General features: G+C 38.4%; 1 protein-coding gene across 1 annotated transcript in view; it reads left to right on the top strand.

The window, feature by feature from the left end:
- The window catches only part of col12a1a (collagen, type XII, alpha 1a), a 77,640-nt gene that overhangs the window by 3,894 nt on the left and 53,633 nt on the right, over positions 1-20,113 (top strand). Inside the window, exons 2-14 of the mRNA XM_015020829.1 lie at positions 551-656; positions 4,676-4,792; positions 4,880-5,023; positions 5,831-5,884; positions 6,724-6,987; positions 7,098-7,262; positions 7,501-7,674; positions 7,775-8,065; positions 8,149-8,751; positions 9,765-10,043; positions 10,126-10,401; positions 10,481-10,753; positions 18,475-18,744. Of these exons, the coding sequence (XP_014876315.1) occupies positions 587-656; positions 4,676-4,792; positions 4,880-5,023; positions 5,831-5,884; positions 6,724-6,987; positions 7,098-7,262; positions 7,501-7,674; positions 7,775-8,065; positions 8,149-8,751; positions 9,765-10,043; positions 10,126-10,401; positions 10,481-10,753; positions 18,475-18,744 (2,980 nt within the window). The 5' untranslated portion in view covers positions 551-586. The remainder of the gene's footprint in view (positions 1-550; positions 657-4,675; positions 4,793-4,879; positions 5,024-5,830; positions 5,885-6,723; positions 6,988-7,097; positions 7,263-7,500; positions 7,675-7,774; positions 8,066-8,148; positions 8,752-9,764; positions 10,044-10,125; positions 10,402-10,480; positions 10,754-18,474; positions 18,745-20,113) is intronic.

The raw sequence follows: 20,113 nt of genomic DNA on the forward strand, positions 1-20,113 counted from the left end.
ACATTTTAATCTCCCTTTTTTCCCCTAAAAGTCTGTGAAAAAAAATTGAGGTTTTTTTTTTTTTTTTTTTTTTGTGTTCAAAGTGAGTTTTTGGCTGCCCTAAAAGGGGCACTTAGACATGCCCTGCAGGACATTAGTAAGTGAAAACCGCAGATTAGCCTCTAGTGCATGTAGTGATCTGCATCGTGAACCACCAAAGAGATCAAAGGCCGTCAGAAAGCTATCAGCTCTGCAGTGTGTGCCCTCAAAAACTTGAAACCAGATGAGCTTGTGTTAAACAGTTTTTTTTCCCCCTTAAATCCCTCTACAGTGTTAATTATACACCTCAGGGTATGGGTGTGGACTGAAAGCAGCAAGGTGTGGCACTTATTGTGTAAAGAAGCCTCGATAAATCTAATGGTTTTTCTTCTAGGATACATAATGACGCACTTCAGATCAGTTGTTAAATCTGCCAACTGAAAATGCTACTTCCTGCTGACCTTCATATCTCACACTAGCCGTGGTATAGCTGTGTAGGCCAGTAGCTCAAACATCCTTTCTGTCCTGACAGATTGATTGATGTGCTGCTGATCCTTCAGGGTCAAACATGAAGATAAGGCTGTCGCTGGCTGCGGCTGCTTTCCTCGCAGCTCTGCTGTCCTCCATAGATGCTCAAGGTAAATGAAGCCACCTGGCTTTGCTCTTCTCACATAAACTGTCCTGCTCTTTATCGCTCCTTCTCTTCTTTCCTATTTATCTCCTCTGGTTTCTGAAATTTAAGGAATATGATTTTTTTTTTATTATTATTTATTTTGCAGAAATGATGTAAGAGATAAATGAACTGTATGTCCATGATACATTGAATAAAGTTATTGCTGAATGTTCTTTACTTATGTGAGTGATTCCATGTTGACTGTTATTCCTTCCCCTCTCATTTAAAATGGATTTAGTCTGACTGTTAGTAACAAGAATTATTGCCTTTAGACAAAATCCGGATTCAGTTGCCTCGTATTCAAATAGCAATTGAGATTGGATAAACGAAGTATTCGGCAGCAATTTTCTCGCTAAGATTAGCAAACCGAAGCTTGTTTCGTATGTAATTTAGCAGAACACTTAGAAGAGTAAAAATCATTTCAGTGATTATGTTTTCTGTCTGCTGTTTCAGTTTTGTGTTGAAACATACTTCTCCCCCCAACCCCCAAAGAAAAGTAGGAAAATTGCCAGAATCCTTGCAATCAAGTTCTTAAGTACTTTTTGAAAAATGTTGCAGGATGTTGTGCATATAAAAAAGTTTTTGTAGCCTACAGTAGTAACTTGTAAAACATTAGGTTGAATCCAGTCATTTCAAGTGCGTCTAAAAGTTTATGATATGGACAGATTACTGTTTGTCCTTGTAAAATGCAGCAGAGGAAATGATTTAGCTCAGAGCTCTAATTTACAGCTCTGACACGAGTGCACCAGAAGTTAAATTCTCCATTAAGTCCCATAAATTAACATATCACGGATGACTGACAGTGCGAAGTAGCAGCAATAATTCCACGTAGAATGATTTATTAATCTCTTATGCAACCACTCCATTCAGAGCTAATAGCAAAGACGGATACATTGTGTGGAAACTTTCTGATATTTTCCTTGTGAGAGCTCTCCTCCCTGGTGAGAGGAGTCTGGCCTCACATATCTGCACTAAACGGAATGGAAAGATGAAATACGAGAGCTGCAAATTAATCCTCAGACAGCACAAAGACAAAGAGGCTTTCTAAGGTTTTTTTTTTTTGCGGGCATTTGCAGAAACGCTGAGTTGCGAGACATATGGAAAGTTAATATGCGCCAGTGTTTAATGTCAGCACATGTTGCGGAATTACTTTGGCATGTGTCCTGCCTCTTTGGGGAGAGCTCTTTTCTCTTGGTCTCCCCTCCTGGCGGTCGTTCTGGTCAGGACCGCTGACTGGCTGACTGGATGGAGACTGAGGTAACACAACGGTAGCCAGACTCTGGCCCCTGGGAACTAGAGGTGTCTTTTTATTGAAAACTGGTGGGACCATCATCCATCTAACAAAAGCAAAACCGCAGGATCTAAATAACTGACCAGAGTTTGTTATTCTTTACAAAACCATCTTTGTTCCTTGAGTATATTTTCCAACCAGAAGGCATAAAAAAAAAAAAAAAAAGCTGTGACCAATTCAAACAACACTGTCAAACCATCTCATCATGAACACATGTGGAAGCAACCAACTGAAGACCCATTCACAAGTATTGTTCCTAAAATTCTTGACAAATCAATTTGCAACACCAGACCGTTCTACACTCCTACACATCCAACATTTAATTCTATACCTCCATTCGATGAAGAAATAAAGGGGAACGCGATCTGCGGGGCTCCTTGAGTTGAAATGCCAGGTTGGTGAATCTCCACTCCAAGTTTTTAAGTATTTGGCGGGCTCCTGTTTGTCGTCTGCCTGTTTGTTCCGAGCTATGGCCCTTTCCTCATAGTGAATTTTAAAATGATATTCTTCCCTCCCGTGTGTTTGGTGATGCCTACTGCATGTTCTTAAACTAATTTCATCTGCATCATTGTTCTACACTAGCTGAACTAAGCCAAATTTACATTTAAATTCAACTTAATAAGTCCTGCTTTTTCACTGTTGTGAGTTTCAAACAATATAAATATTTTGGGGTGTTTTTTTATACATGAAATGAAAGCTATCTTTAGGGCAACATGTAGCAAAGTAGCCCAGCCAGCTTTGGTGCCCCACTTCCACAAGTTGAATGCTAAGTTGAAAAGACTGAAAGCTTGATACACAAAGTATAATTTCCTATATTGACCTTTGAATTTGACCTTTCTAAAAAGTATCTAATACAGCATCATCTCTTCAAATTCTGTCAAATGCACATAAAAACTAGACAGAATGACCAAAAACATGTCATAGTACCATTTTAGCCCAGATATATTAAATTGGCCCAAATTTAACAAAGCTGATCCATTCTTGTACTTTTCTTTGTTTTTTTTTTGTTTTTTAAAAAAAATCAGTTTGGACATTTAATGTACTTTGTAATCAGGGCAAGCCCTAGCCCCATGTAGGCCCCAGGCATAGAGTCGGTTTTAGGGACCCACTTACACAAGTATTTATTTATTTATTTTTTTATGTACAGTACAATAGTTTGGCAGTCATATGCACAATGTACAATAGACTGAATTACAAAAATGTTCCAAATAAATATGATAGTTTCTAGAAATGTTATCATCCCTACATTAAAACAACCAAAATGCAGTGAATAATATCGTTATAGATACATGTAAAAAAAAAAAAAAAAACAAAGAAGGAGACATGAGACATGCTTAAAACTTGCTGTTGTTACTTCTAGCATATGCGGCTAGTGTTGGTTCTTCATTGTTTTCAAATAGTTGCTTTTTGGTTAGCTACATGCAAAATCAACTAATTAAAACATCTCACAAAGATATGCACTTCTTCAAGGATACCAAGCTAACTAAAGAATCATTAATAGAAGAAATTATATGCCAGAACACTGGGCTAACAACTGGACTCTTATAAAAGTCCTATTGTCAGTTTTTAAAATTGCATGTAATTTGTAAAAAAAAAAAAGAAGAAAAAAATAGTTTAAATATTACTGATTACTACAAATATGCATGCATGTAAATTACTCATAATAAAACTATCCTTTCCATTTTATGACAGAATATCATTTTAAAATATGTTTGTCATCTCTGTCTGTGTGACTCCAACTTGTACATGGATACCTACCCATAGTCCAGTCAGTCAAAGTTGTTCATTCAAACAACTTTCTCATGTACATGATGCATGATACTGTGACTGAATCATCTGAATGTAAAGACGCACCGTCTTGTCTTTAGTCTTTTTTGTTGTTCTGTTTGTTGTATTTATGCACACTCTTTCTTTGTTTTAAACTTTTATTTATGTTTTTTTTTTGGTTGAACAAAGTTTTCACTTGCCTTTCTGGTGCATTAAGCCAGAGAAAAAAGTACACAAGAGTCTCCAGCGACGATTTGTGTATTCTTTTTTACAGGTTTGCAATGGATGTGTGCCACTCACTTGTGCAAAGAGTCTTAACCAAATAAACTACAAACCACTTCTTGTCTCTGAAATATGTTTATATACAATGTATATATAACATATGGTGTTCTGTTCTGACCATCAGTAACCATATGGCAATCTTGATTCCATTGTATAATCAGTAACTGTTGTTTTCTTTTTGTAATACTGAGTCCAACTCCATCATTAAAGCCGTGTAGTATGCGGTCGGGGCATGCAATGTGATGATTGCACTTAGCATGTGTTGTATGGTTCACACAGCCTTTGCACTTTTTGTGCACATGAAATGTGTTTGCCATTGCTTGAGTTGCTTGAGCAACTCAAACAGGTGCCATTTTGTTCCAAAATGGCTTCTCACTCCGTTTTTTTTTTTTAAATTTATTTTTAATTTTAATTGTTGTCACATGTTCTCCATCTGTCACTCTCACAAATGGATGTCAGTTCTTTGTGCCTGCCCCCAACAACGAACAAGTGCGCTTCAGTTGTGAAGTGTTTGTAGTTGGGGTTTATGTATATGCTTGGATCAAATGGCCTTTTGTTTTAATTTGATCAAAACTTATATCCACATTCATACATGCTGTTTATTTTGTAACGTGATTTAACAGTGTTTGATCTTTTGTTTGCAGTGGAACCGCCCTCAGATTTGAAATTTAAAATACTAAATGAGAACACAGTGGAAATGTCATGGGTAAGACCCTCAGCAACGATAGAGGGCTTCAGAATACAGGTCGTATCAGATGCAGGTAAGCATGAAGCAATTTAAGTCAAGTCAACTGAAACATAAAATAAACCCAAACAATATTGTAACTGGAGAATCATGTTATCCCCAGATGAACCAGCAAGATATTTGAACCTCGGTGCAGAAATATCTACAACACTCCTCAACAACCTGACACCCGATTTAGACTACACGGTGTCAATAAATTCCTTTTATGGTTCAGAGGAGAGCATCCCCATCTATGGACAACTGACAAGTATGTATGAGTTCAGCTTGGGAAAAGAATAATGGGTTAAATTGAAATAAATAAATAAATAAATAAAATAGAATGACAGTTTTTAAAAGTAACATCGCCAGGATTCTAGGTTCATCTCACTAAAGAATAATCTTACTGCAAAAATAAATCTTTAGTTATGCATTAAAGAAATTCACTACACACAGAATCATGTATTTCTACCTTGCATTTCCTTTCATTTTGATGATTACACCTTATGGCATGCACAGTCATAGGGAGGACCATCGGTCTCAGTTCAAAATTTCCAGCAGTATTAGTAAAAACTTACATCAATGAATGATTTAAATATATTATTTGAAATTTATATAAGTTTTGAATTGGATTACAACTGTAAAATAGCTTACATTTCAATTATATTCTACCTTGTTGAGTTGCACCTGTACTCATCCAGGTCCGAGGACCTTTATGGTATTTTAGCTTACTCTGTATTGTGAGACAGCATGGAAAATCCAAGGTTTTTATACAGAAATTTTAGTAACGTATTGGGCTTTTTACTAAGATTAAAATGGAATGACGAGGACTTTGTTCTGCAGGTAACTTGTGCATGGAAAAAGTGAAAAGACTCAGTTTCCATTAAGCCACAGGGACATCGGAAAGTCACAAAAAAACTATATGTTTACTGTTTGGAGTTGCTGAGTTTTCATAGTTTATGAATGTGGTTTTTATCCTGGGGACTCAGTTTTATGATGTGTTGATTTCCTTGCCTGTTCTCTGTCCGTGGATCTGGAGTTTTACTGTTGCACTCACCAAGTTTTCCTTTTGTTTCAGTTCAGTCAAGTAACACAAGTGGAAAAGTGAGGAAGCCACATTCAGATGCAATCAGTGAGTATGTTTACCTGTGCAGCAACCAAAATCTGAACAAAACCACCCCTTGAATGCATTCTCCAAAAACTTGACCTAATTTTTTTCTTCCTTTTTTATAAAATTTAATCATAGAAGTGTGTTTGCTAAATAGGTAAATCTTTGAGACTACCAGGATGGGATTTGGTTAATTTAATCCGAACAAGAGAGCAAATTTAACATAATTATTATGGATCAGAACCATCTTTAAAACTCTTAATCAAAAATATTCATTAAAAAAATAAATAAATAAATAAAAAATTCACCAAACATTTAATTGACCGAATGTGGCTTCTGAGAAATGGGTATGTGAACATATATTCAAAGAGACCACATACACTCTGCCAATGGAGTCATGTTAAATGTTCCAGAAAATTTCATTTATGATTGAAATCTTTGTGGGTTTTAAAGCTGAAAAAACGACTGTAGTCAGTGGAGCCTGAGCTAAATGTTTAGTCTATAAAGCCATCTGCTGGAATAACTATACCAGCCCACTGTTTGGCATCAGTTGATTTTTCCTTTTGATGTCTGAATGCAACTCTTAGCCATCCAACTACCTGTCAGGGATTTGATTTTATTTAGACATTCAAAAGAAATGAGGCATAAAAAGCATCGTTTGAAATCCAGCTTGCTGTCATATCCTTGTTGGCACTTATTTAGAATATAAATTGATTTACTTTGAGAAACAAAAATTGTTTTATTATAATTGTTTCAAACCTCGATAATCCCGACCAATCAAAATGTTTAATGCAAGATCTAAATGTTTTTGCTCTCCACTAATTGCCCGTCATATTGTTTGTTTCTCTAATGTGTTTTCTCAGAATGTTCTGTGAGCGCCATCGCAGATTTAGTTTTTCTGGTGGATGGCTCGTGGAGTGTGGGCAGAGAAAACTTTAGGCATATCCGTAGTTTCATTGGTGCCCTGGCGGGGGCCTTTGACATCGGCGAGGACAAAACTCGTGTTGCTGTGGTTCAGTACAGCACAGACACTCGCACTGAGTTCCCCCTCACTCGTTACACCAGAAGAGGAGACCTTCTGCAAGCCATAAACTCACTGCCTTACAAAGGAGGGAACACTATGACCGGTAAGGGGGCTGGAGAGAATTTGATTTAATTTTAAATGTAAAGACTGTGTCAATGTGTTAAGTTGAATCTGCCAATGTAAAAATTACAAGATGTATAATTCTTCGTTTAGGTGATGCCATAGATTACCTGATGAAAAACATCTTCACTGAGGCAGCTGGGTCAAGAAAAGGATTTCCCAAGGTAGCCATGATCATCACTGATGGAAAATCCCAGGACCCAGTGGAGGAGCATGCTGAAAAACTTAGGAACATCGGAGTGGAAATATTTGTACTAGGTATGTTTTATTATTCAGGGTTTTGTTAAATCGTGGAGGGTTGTCTGTTCTTGGAAACTGTTTTAGTTTTCCATTGATTTTCATCATGAGATCCACATTTGCCCTTAAGAAAAGTGAAATACTGTTGTTTTTCAAAACTTTAGCCGGACTCCAAAGCAGCTAAGCGTCTCTCACATCTGCAAAGCAGACAGCATTGAACGCTTGATTTATTGGTGCTGTCGCACGTCTTTCCGTGCAGGTATCAAAGGAGCAGATGAAGATGAGCTCAAAGAAATTGCCTCTACACCTCACGGCAAGCATGTATACAATGTGCCCAACTTTGACCTGATCCAAGATGTCCAGAAAAAGATCATCACTGAAGTTTGCTCTGGTGTAGATGAGCAGCTTACCTCTTTGGTCAGTGGGGAAGAAAGTAAGTAAAATCATAATCATTTAATATGTGTTTGAGATTCTGTGTTTGACTTACAATTTTTTTTCTCAAATAATATACTTTATTTTGCATCTTTTACCAGTGGTGGAGCCTGCCTCTAACTTGCAAGTAACAGAAATTGCATCCAAGTCAATGAGGGTGACATGGGATCCCTCCCCGGGTGAAATCACAGGCTACAAGCTGACCCTTATTCCCATGGTGCCTGGAATGAAGCGACAAGAACTGTACATTGGACCCACACAGACATCTATAAATGCACGAGACCTCTCTCCTGAGACCGAGTATGAGATCAGTTTGTTTGCCTTGAAAGGTCTGACTCCAAGTGAACCCATTCTGGATCTAGCAAAGACTCAGCCGGTCAAGGTGTCCACTGGTAAGTGCAGAATTTACTCTTGCTGAAAAAACACACTCTATGAAATGTAGTCACTTAATTTATAATGTCCTGTTATTTCCTAGAGTGCTCCCTGGGAGTGGATGTGCAGGCTGATGTGGTGCTACTGGTTGATGGCTCATACAGTATTGGATTACAGAACTTTGCTAAAGTCCGTGCCTTCCTCGAGGTGCTGGTCACTTCCTTTGACATTGGACCCAATAAAATTCAGATTAGCTTGGTCCAGTACAGTCGAGATCCACACACAGAGTTTGCCCTAAACACCCATCATGACATTAATGCTGCTGTCAAAGCTGTGCGTAGCTTCCCGTACCGTGGTGGTTCCACAAATACTGGCAAAGCAATGACATATGTCAGAGAAAGGATCTTCGTCCCAGGTCGTGGAGCGCGGGATAATGTTCCTCGTGTCATGGTCCTCATCACCGATGGAAAGTCATCAGACTCTTTTAAGGATGCGGCCGCCAAACTGAGGAATGTTGATGTGGAGATCTTTGCTGTTGGTGTGAAGGATGCAGTGAGGTCTGAGCTGGAGGCCATTGCCAATCCGCCAGCTGACACTCATGTCTATGAAGTTGAGGACTTTGATGCTTTCCAGAGAATTTCCAAGGAGCTGACTCAGTCCATCTGTCTGAGGATTGAACAGGAACTTTTGAAGATCAAAAAGAAAAGTGAGTGCAAAGTATTTAAAGAATATTTACAGCTTTAGTTGGTTATTTTACTCAATATAAAGGTAAATGACCAAATTTGTCAGTCTATTGATAAACAAGACTTAATAATATAGAGTTGCATTTACCTTTGTAATCCAAGTTTATTGTTATTACTTGTTTCATCATTAACTTTTTTTTAAACCAGAATAATAATAATAAAAAAACAAAACCTAGGGATTAAAGTATTTTTTACAAGGTTGACCAGGCCGAGAGGCAACACACTGACCTCTTGGCCAGCAGCGCACACTTCAGAAACACAAATTGTTAAAACAATTTAAGCAATTTTAAAACAATACTTCTCCTATCTTACAACTGCAAAATAGTAATTTTACATTTGTTATTAAGACTAATCTTAAAAAAGCAGTGAAGGTAGACATTAAAAAAGAAGATAAAGTGCCAGTAACTGTAAGCAATATAATAACATAAAGCTAAACATGAACTTATTACTTCAATTTTCACTTAAATGTCATTAAGACACTGGCACTGCTTTGTGGATGCCTTTTACTTGAGAACAAATAGACAATTCTAAAAAAATTACATCTTAGAATACCTGTCTTGATCTTAATATTAAGATTTTTCAGTTGCATGGCAGAAAACCAGTCAGATATGCTTGAAGCTGTGCTCAGTTTCATGCATTTTAACATTGGAGAAGCATGCTCACTAAGAGAGGTTGGAAAGTATTATGTGTGCAATTAGATACAATAGGTACTGAATCAATTGGATTCAAGCAACCAGGCTGTTCCTACTGAATCAAAAGTCACTGAAAGTTTAAGAGGACGTAGAGAAGTTTCTATATAGTCTATGCTTGTTCACTGTAAATATTCCACTCAGTGTTAGGTAGTAACACAATGAATTTTACAGTTTAAGAGCTGAACACAGCGATAGTAGATCCACTTCAGAATGTGCCAGAATTTTAGCTTCTGTACCCAATCTAAAAAAACAAAATTTCTAAAGAGATATTCCTTTGCGTGCAGGCCTCCTTTCTCCTCAAGATCTCCGTTTCTCTGAGATTACCTCCAGAAGCTTCCGTGCTACTTGGACAGCTCCTGCTGCTGCCGTTTTGTCTTACCTTGTGCGTTTCCGCAAGGCTGAAGATATCACTGGAGACTATGTTTCCCTGATAGTGCCAGGAGATACCACCACATCCATTCTTCCCCATCTTTTCCCAGTCACCACCTACGAAGTCAATGTCTTTTCTCAGTATGACAAAGGAGACAGTTTTCCTTTGACCGGTGAAGAAACAACTCTTGAAGGTAAAAGATTTATTCAGGTTTGTTATAAGATTTCTGAATAGGAGGTCGATTTTTCCATTTCTAATCAAACTTTTCCTCTCAGAGCAAGGCCAAGTTCGGAACCTGCGAGTGTCAGAGGAAACAACAAACAGTTTCAGGGTTTCATGGCAGGCTGCTCCTGGTGCTGTGATTAGGTACCGCCTGTCATATGTTCCTCTAAGTGGCACAGGAGAAATAATAGAGGCCCAGACCATTGGAGCAGAAACTACCATAGTTCTCCAAGAGCTCTTCCCAATCACCACCTACCGCGTCTCTGTGTCCCCCGAGTATGCAAGTGGCATGGGAGATGAAATGTTGATTGATGGTACCACCAAGGAAGGTAAGCCAGGAAACCTCAATTGATCAGTATACTTTTTCTGTCGTGAGTAGCTTTCTGAATCATTCATGCCTGTTTTCAGTTCGGGGATCTCCACGAGACCTTCGTGTCTTTGAAGAAACAATATCAACAATGAAACTGACATGGCAGGCTGCTCCGGGAAATGTTGTTCAGTACCGCATTGCCTATAAACCTGCAGAAGGAGGTGAGAGGAAGGAGATATCTGTCAATGGAGATACGACCCAGGCTATGTTGAAGAACCTCCAACCAGCCACTGAATATGAGCTGTTTGTGACTGCACGCTATTCCACCGGCTTGGGGGATCCTCTTCTGGGTACAGGAACTACTTTAGAAGGTAGGAAGCAATTCCACTTAAAGTGAAAGTTTAAAACTCCTAGATGTTAGTATGTTGAACAAGGTATTTTGTGTTGATGAATATATTATGTTCTTTTTCTCATAAAATCTTAGACTGAGATGATCATTTTGGAAAAAAAAAATGTTAAGGATTTCTAGTTTGTCATGCCTCCGCATGGCTGAAAACTAAAATTAATTCACTTTTTTATGTCGCAAGTCTGTCACAAAATTTCTGAATCAAATAATTGTGTCATTTTCTTGGAATAACACAAAGAAGCATAAAATGGTGATGTGGAAGTAAAGTAATAGATCCTTTCAAAATTTATTGCAAAATCTGAAAAGTGTACCATTGTGTAAAAATATAACAAGGGAGACGTACATATGTACTCAGCTCAGTAATTTATTAGATTTTTAGAAAAACTATTTGCTATATTATAGTTGTTTATTTTTCACATCTGACCTTATTTTGTGTGTTTGCTGTCTCCTTTCAATCATTTGTGGCAAACTGCATGAGGAAATTACCTTGGCTCTCTTTCTACAACTCAAAATCTTGCCAATCTTCTAGGCGCCAGAGTTGTAGAGCGAATATTTAATAATTGTCCTATGGATTCTCCCACTTGAGCTGTGAATCCTTGATGCTGCAGTGGCCTCCTTGTTGGTTTTATGATTAATGTTCCACTTCCATGAGCTGTCAGCTTAGGGAGTTAGTCATTTAAGTTTGCAATTATACCCATGAGTTGTTCTCAGATGGAATATTGTTTTTGTAGCCTAACCTTTCTAAGCTGTTCCACAAATGTATCCCTGACTTGTCTGCTGTGTTTCTGGGTCTTTGTTACGGTGTTTTTTCAACCAAAGCTTTTCACAAATCTGAGTTCAAATTACACACAGAGGAACTCTGTACTTAGTAATGAGGTGTTGTGTATCTTGTATTAGATTTTATTGTAGGGTATCAGATTAAAAGGGTGTTACGTTCTGCATGTCACACTTCTTCAATTTTTATTTGTAAAATCTGATACATTTTTTTTTCCACCACATTTTTTACACAACTTTTTTTTTTTTTTATAAAATATGATGTAGTTTGTGATTGTAATGGAACGTAAAGTAAAACTGATATGAGTACATTGACAAGGCACAATGAGTTGGACCACTGTTTGTACAAGTTTCAGAAGTAAGGAAAGAGTGCTGCACTCAAAGTCATTCTTTTTGCACAGATGGTGGATTGTGGTAGCTTTGCTTCCCATTAAGGAAGTGGGAATTAAATAAATTTGGAATGCTCGTAAATGGTGAAAACATATGGAACAACTTGCATCTAGTCTAAGTCATATACTTGTTTGGCAGTACTTTTGTATGTTGGTTTATATGGGATGTGTCATTTATTGAATTATTATAGCCCATCTGATATATTTAGGATATTTTGTTGCTAATACAAAATATCATTTTACTCTGAAAATACATAATTGTGGCCAAATGTCTACTTTCAGCAAAACCCATCTGACAGAACTGAGAATTCAGCAGCTGCAGGCCATCTGTGAGCTATGTTGTTGATCATGGAACAAAAGGTGGCTTGGTGCTCTGGTCATCTCACACAGCGCAGGAAGTTTGTTGTAGTCACCCTTGAGAAGAAGGTCAGAGAGGGAGAGCTACATGGAGGCAAGGTCTGAAAGGTCAACAACAAAGATACTTTGTTTAACAGAGAATACCACTGTTGCACTTTCCGTTCTGAAGGAGCTAAAGGATTTACTTTGTAACTTAAAGTAGGGTACTACCTTGAGCGCACTATTCTGCACTAGAAGGCTTTCTATCAATCACTGAATTTTGCTGAACATTAAACATATTTGCTTGGTTTGAAGATGGATTCTTATGGTAAGGTTAAGAGGATTAGTGTTCTTGGCCCATCTGCACAGGAACGGGCACAAATTTTTTTTAGGATGGCCTGGTTTAAATTAGGGTGCTCCATCAGAAACTGACTGAAATAACAGGAACATTTTTGACTGAGTTTAATTTGTCATTTTAAGTGCCAAAGAGAACACAGTCTAGTGGTTGTCTTAAATCACAACCAAGAGTTTACTTATGGAAAGCAGTTATATAACATAGAAATAATTATATGTAAATGTAATTGGGGTGAAGGAGAGGAAATTTATTTTCTCTTGGTTGTTCTAAGCAAACAAAGTGCTTTGTTAGCACATTAAGACCCAATCTGTGGTGTTGTCAGCTACACGCCCACTCACAAAACGCTTCATTGACAAAGCACGTTGCTTACCCACCTAAAGCTATAAAACTGTCATTCCACAACAATAATCTAACAGTGTTGGGTGACACTTTTTGAATGACCCACTTTGTGAAATCTGTGTAGGCACGAACTCAAAGGCTTGCACAAAGACCTCCCTTGTGACAAACAAGAAGCAACTGCCAAGACAGGAGCTTTGAGCTGGACAGAAAAATCCTGAGAGGACTCAGCTGGAATACACAGAAGGTGTCAGAAGGAGGACTTGGATGAACATCCCGTTTGTGGATATTATACACAAACATAGTGAAATTATTTACTTTATCTCAGGGAGTTTTATTCCGCCTGTGGAAGATGTTACCTAATGTTGCCTTGAATGGTGGGTGATCTGTCTGTCTCGTCTGAGAGCGGACTGTCTATTAATCTTCCTCGAGGGTGGAGCTAAAGACAGGAAGAGACACAGCATGAGGATGAGAGGAAAGAATGTTACTTCATAATGTGAAATACAATGCCTTAGGCTATTGGGTGGGTTCAAAGCTTATTAAAACATCAAATGGTTCCACATTCAAGCCAACAAAACTGAATCTACTGTTCACATGATACCTGAAAAGTTGTCATACCAACACATGATCACACCCAGTAACTAGTCAATACAAATACCAACTCACCCAGTTGCATGAGAGTAACTGCTTGCCCTTCATTTCAGCTTATTTACTGTTCATGTATCTAGATGTGGTGAAAACGACTTGCTGAAGTTTAAATTGACCATTAGAATGGGGAAAAAAAGTGGACTTAGTCATTTAAAATGTATTGATGTTGTTATAAGAAAGATTGCCTAGTGGAATTTGATGGAACGATCATGATTGCAGAGGATTTTCTGAAAAAGAGAATGGTTAAAAAAAAAAATGCAGTTTTGAAGTGCAGTATAGAAAAACAGGTTCCTCTTGAAAATGAGATCTAGATCTCAACGGGGTTTACCTGGTTAAATAAAGGAAATAAAAGAATGATATGGTAGCTAATTCCTTCATTCCTTCTTTGTTGCAAAGCAGGAATGAGAAAATCCTTTGTGTTTGCATAGCACATTGAACCTTGAAGCACAAGGGCTACAGTAGCAGAAGCCTGGTCTGGAGGTCTCTCTTCTTAGGTCAGAACTGGAAACCAGGGCAAAATTGGACAATAAAAGCCTGGAAAGATGATACGTGTTCCAATGAGTCCAAACTTTAGCTGCAATATTCAAATGGTATGGCTACGTTTCAGAGTAAACAACATGAAAGAATGGATCTATCCTATCTTATATCAAAGGTTCTGGCTGCTCCAGGTGTAATGTTGTGTGGGATATTTTATTGGCATGCTTGGGAATCCTTGAGCATTGTTTCAAGTCCAATACCTACCTGACCACGTCTGTCCATTTATGACTACTGTGTGCACATCTTCTGATGGGTAAGATAATACAGCATGTAACAAAGTTCTAATCCTCTCAGTCTGGTCTCTTGAACATAATAAGTTTACTGGACTTCATTGGATTTTAGTGTCACCAGATCTAAATCCAACAGAGCATCTTTAGGATGTAGTTGAATCGAAGCTTTGCATTGCTGATGCACAGTTGACCCATCTGCAGCTGTATTGTCAGTATGAGCCAGCTATGCCAAAAGATTATAGAGCAGGGGTCCCCAAACTATGGCCCGTGGGCTGGATCCGGCCCGCCTCCTCATGTGGTTTGGCCCCCTGAACAATACCGGATCTGGCCCGTCTCCTCATTTGGTCTGGCCCCCTGAACAATACCAGAGAGCTTTCAGTGTTTTTTTTCATATATATGTGGATTTTTCTTCAACCACCAGGGGGGCTCTTGAGCAGATATGAAACTTAGTTTCCCTCAATGGAATATATACTAGTCAGTACCAGTCACCGTTTCGCTCACGGTTTTTTTTTCCATTTGCATTCTGGGTAAAAATCTATCTACAAACGCTAATATGTCGTCGGCAGTAATCCATCCCTCCCCCCCCCCTCCCCTCGTCAACAAAACTTTTCTAAGGTTTCTTTGACCGGCCCCCGACCAGAAAAGGGAACAGTCATGTGGCCCTCCCAGGAAAAAGTTTGGGGACCCCTGTTGGAGAGCAAAGGGATAATGGGACTCAGCTAAATACTTGAAAGTTCAACTGTCCAAAGTGGCCAGTTCTAATTTGTAGAAGAACACAGGGTAATGCCCTGGGCTACCTTTTAGACATTTTCAGGCTTTGTCAGACGTATTGTCAGAATAGTTTTCTTCACCACTGCGAAGATCCTGTGATGTATGGCTTGGGGCAGACAGACTTGGCTTACAAACAGTGAAGACCTCATCTTTGTGGTTTGTGTGTATGTTTAAGTGAACCAAGAGAAATAAAGTAAGGTGACAGCGCTGAGATGGCAAAACTTCATTTTTCCTGGAGTCATTTTGAAGGGGTTTGTGGAAAAAAAAGCAATTCAGACTGAGTAAGAGTTCAGTGGAATCATTGAACTCAGCAGCTATTTCTCTGTTGATTTATGAAATAGGCACATAATACCAATGTTCTGCTGAAAAAAAAAGAAAACAAAAAAACAGTTTGTTCCATCACTGAAACTTTGCTACTGTATGCTGAATTTTGACCTTTTCTTCTCTTGTTTGGAAGGTTGTGTCTCGTAAAGCAAAAGTTATGAAATCACAATATCTGCAGGAAAAGATAGTTTGTTCTGTCTCCTTGGGTTTTCAACAAACATTCATTTCAGCTGCGATGGCTTGATGGGTTAGGATCAAAGCTGATCCAAGGAAGGAACAGTAGTGAACTGGCAACATGGTCACGCTGACTCCTGTCTGCCACTGAAAGTGTCAACAATGGACTTGTCAGCATCAGAACTGGACTATAGAGGAATGGACGATCAGGTGGCCTGATCTGATCATATTTTGTACTTGGACAGTAAGCATATCGAGCTCCGGAACCCACCTGGTACTGGGATGGGATCTACTTTTGGAAGATGCAATCTGACAAAAGCAGTTAAATGCTATGAAACAATGTGGACATTAGACTGATTAATTTGTTAGGTCTGTTTTAGCAGCAGATAGGTTACCAAAATACTCATCAACAGGTGGTCATAATGTTTTACCTGATCATCATTAGAGTTACCCCCTTTTCAGACCTTGATTTAGGAGCCTCTTGACTTTATAAATTAAACAATTTGAAAGAGTGCCGAGTAGAAACTGCTGCAATCCTTTCTGTAAATATGCATGTACACAACCAAGGTACATGTAAACATATTTTTGGTAACTAAACACACTTGAAAAACTGACAAATTCTGAATGAGTATTTAATTCTTGGTTGTAAACCATGGTGGCGCCTGTGTACCATGTGCTTTGTTTATGAGTGCTTTGCTCCTTGGAGTGTCCACTGCTCTTGAGTTTGCCTCTAAGTATTGATGAAAAGCAAGCCGCTGCCTGCAGAAGTCATTATCTTGTGATCTTTTCGTGCTACGGCTCACAAGGCTGCTGGAAAAGTCAGTCAAGTTCATCCAGCTCACGCTGCTGTGCTAAGATAAATCTTCTATTTGATCATGTGGTTATTTTTAAGAGGCCCGTGCTTTTTTTCGTGGTTCTCCAAAATCTGGAACTCTTCACTAGCTTCTGGGCTTGGCCATCACTCATGAAAAATGGCCACTGTTCAGATTGCTCTACTTCACAGGTAGGCAGATGGGCACTATGGCAGTTCTAGTAGAATAAGTGGACACCCAGAAGGACTTAAAGGTTACTGCTTTGAGACAATTGTAAAAGTTATGCATTTCCTCTATGTTGAATTTGTTTTGTGGCTCATTCTTTACATTGTGTCATTTCTCTATCCCATTTTCATTTTGTTTGATGAATGGAGTTTGTGCTGGACCACCCTGCTTGAAGGCTCTGCTGTGTCTGTGATTATATTGCCATTAGCTGCTGGCATGTTGGGGTTAAGAGGCTTGAATGACGATCAGATCAGCATCCCTAAGGATGTGTGGGAGTCTATGTGCAGCAGCCCATCTTCCTGTGGTGAATCCATCGCTGTATGGCAGCCAGACAGACAAATCCACCTCGACGTTGGTTTCCCTCTCAGCCAAGCATGTGGTGGCTGTCCATCATAAAATCCCCTCCTCTGCATTTCCTTGTGTTTCTCCTTTCACAGTGGTCCCCCGGGAAAAGTGAGCAAAAACAGCAGGGCTCGCACAACATCTGCAACTGTAGAAAACACACTTTGTGGGTCTCGTTTCCTCTGTTTCAGTGGAAAAATTCAAGTTCTGCCGGGGGGAGGTTTTGGGGCGATATATGATTTGTAATGAGTTTTCCAGAACTTTTTCCAGGAGGCATGCAGAAAATCAAGTTGCTCAAACAGATCCTGAGGGGTTGAAGTGGAGACAGATTAGTGGTGGTGGTTTATTGCTAGGTCTGCTCCTGCTGTCCATTTTGTGTTTTGTTCACTTCCTCGAATAACAAGATGTCTATATTAGACATCAGTCGCAGCTTGATAAAGCAATCATTTTGTTGGAGTTTCTTAAAGGGACAGAGAGATTCTGAATTTTAATTTTGCTTCTGATTTTCAGCTTCCGTGCTACTATTTTAAAATTGTGGTCGGCACATCAAGCTACATCAATCAGACTCATTAGCTGCAGCTCATCACTCTGCCCTAAGTTCATCAAGAGAAAAGTAAACTTTATTGGACTTTGGTACATTCTATTGTTTGAGCAGCTAAGCTCATTTGTTCCTGTTCTTAATAAGATCTTGTATTTGTTTGGCAATGATCATGGTGGATTTACAGTCAGCTAGTCAGACTTCAGGTTCTGCAAACATAACTGCAGTATAGTAAAGGCCTTTGCATACTTTACAAGAGTATGATAGTTTTCCTCTTTGATGTGATGTGGACAGATCAAGAACAAATGTGTTTTCTAGCCAGGACAGTTCATCTCATTATTCGACTCAGGTGTGTTTAAGTCGAGACAAATCTAAAACTTGCAGGACATCGGCCCTTGAGGACTTTAGTCTGACAAATCTTGTAGACGTTCTGGTCTTGGATCTTGTTGGGGCATGTCTTTGATCTTTCTCTAAAGAAAAGCCAGTCACAAAACGTAATAAAACATATTTTTAATAATTCCCCACTTATGTGTAAAAAGCAGCTTACTTTAGTTGCACATTAAATAGGGTTCAAGTAAAGGTCTAAGATGTTTTTGAGATTGGAGTTGTTTTAAGAGAGGTCTACGCATTCTTTGGACTTGTTCCCTCTAAGGCTAGCCCTTAGCATCAGACTCCAGGACCAATAAATCTAAATGCACCCCACTTTAAAATCCCTGAACTCTCATTTTAAAGCATTTTGAACATTAGCTGTTATACACCAATTGTTTTTACAGTTAAACAAAAAAACGCAGAGGAAATTGTTTGGCAAAAACAAGTAAACTGGAAGCTCATACTGTACTGTTCCTAAAGTCATAATGCAATTACTTACCTGTAGTTGTTCTTAATTTATCCATAGAGCTTGGCTCACCCAGAGACTTGGTGACCAAAGACGTCACCGACACCAGTTTTGTGGTGTCCTGGAAGGCAGCTCCAGGTAATGTTCGCCAGTACAGGGTCACTTGGAAGTCCCTGTTCAGTGACGAGACTGGAGAAAAGACAACACCTGGAGACACCACCGCCACCGTCCTGGATGGTCTTACCCCAGAGACACGTTACCAGGTGTCAGTGTTTGCTGTTTATGGTCATGGAGAGGGCCAGCCACTGGTTGGAGAAGAAACCACTGACAGTAAGTTTTTATTTCCTTTTTATCATATCTTTTTCTCTGTTATGATTGATTATAGCTTTTGTTTCTATTTTCTGACACTTTTTAGTTTAATAATTTTTCAGTTTTGGCTTTGGTAGAGTTTCTTTTTGAAACTCTTCCAAAGTTTGTTAAGACAGCTTTTCTCTTTTTTCTCCTGTCATACCTTAAAATTGGTAAAGAGCGTTTCTGAGTTTCATAAGTGATCTTAAATCCATAAATATTCAAATCTCAAGTTAAGCTTTGTTGAATTCCTTTTAATCAACGTTTATGATAATTCTGCAGAGACAATAACGTAATGAGGTGCTCGAAAAAGGCTGTGTGCAATTTAAATTTAAATGTAGAGTTGATGTAATTCCAAAGACACTTGCACATGGTTTTCATGAGACATTCAGAGCTGACAGACTCTTGCTTTTTATTATTGTTAGACCATAATGATGCTTGAATGAGCAAAGCATATGGAGAGGAAACTTGCTCCAACAGGGAGGAATTTTTCCACCAGTTAGTGAAAAGGAATGTGCTAAAGAAAAATTTGTGTTCTTTTGATTTTGATCATCTTTAAAGATGGCATATGCCAAAAGGAAGCATGAGGCAGGTCCGCTGACCTGAACTTTCTTGAAGTTGCACCTCCATCTGCTGATTTATTTCCTTGAGCCTTTTCATAAATCTTAGGTCTCTTTGGGCTGAGTAACACATGGCAAACTTGGATTTGCAGCTTTTTTCCATCAATAAAAGTACTCCCTCTGAAATAAAACATTCTGAATATTTTCCCCAGCTCATTTCGAAACCTCTGAGTATTCACACTTTTTTTTTCTTTTAATCCTGGAAAAATACAAACTGCTTTTATAGGTTTGCTATAGAAATACATGCCAGTTTATAAATTTGGTTTGGTTTAATGTATATGTTGGGAAGTTTGAAAGGTTTCAGTCAGTTTATTTTGGCATGCATGTGGAACTATCTATGTATGTTGCTGTTTAGTTGCTGTACAACAGGGACGTTTGCATTTCGAAAGTTGGATTGTTAACACAGGTGGTAAAGGATTCTTGAGAATAGGGACAAAATGGGTTTTAATTTTCTCATATTTTTTTTTTAATTATTTCTCAACCTTATGTATGCAAATATGATAAATAATGTTTAGGAAATGTAAAGATGCTAAGGTGCAGGCTCCCAGTTGCAATTTTGTTTTTTTAAATTACATTTTTAATCGACCTGACCTAGAACGTTGTCATCACCATCTGACAAAAATAAATATAAAATGATTTTTAAAATACCCTATTAGTGCTATTTTTTTTTACTAATTTTACAGACAAATGCTTCTCAAGAAACAAAAGAAATATTATTTAAAACAAAAAAA

Source organism: Poecilia latipinna, unplaced genomic scaffold, assembly GCF_001443285.1.
Source record: "Poecilia latipinna isolate Pla-1442-1.1 unplaced genomic scaffold, P_latipinna-1.0 Scaffold2669, whole genome shotgun sequence".
NCBI lineage: Eukaryota > Metazoa > Chordata > Actinopteri > Cyprinodontiformes > Poeciliidae > Poecilia > Poecilia latipinna.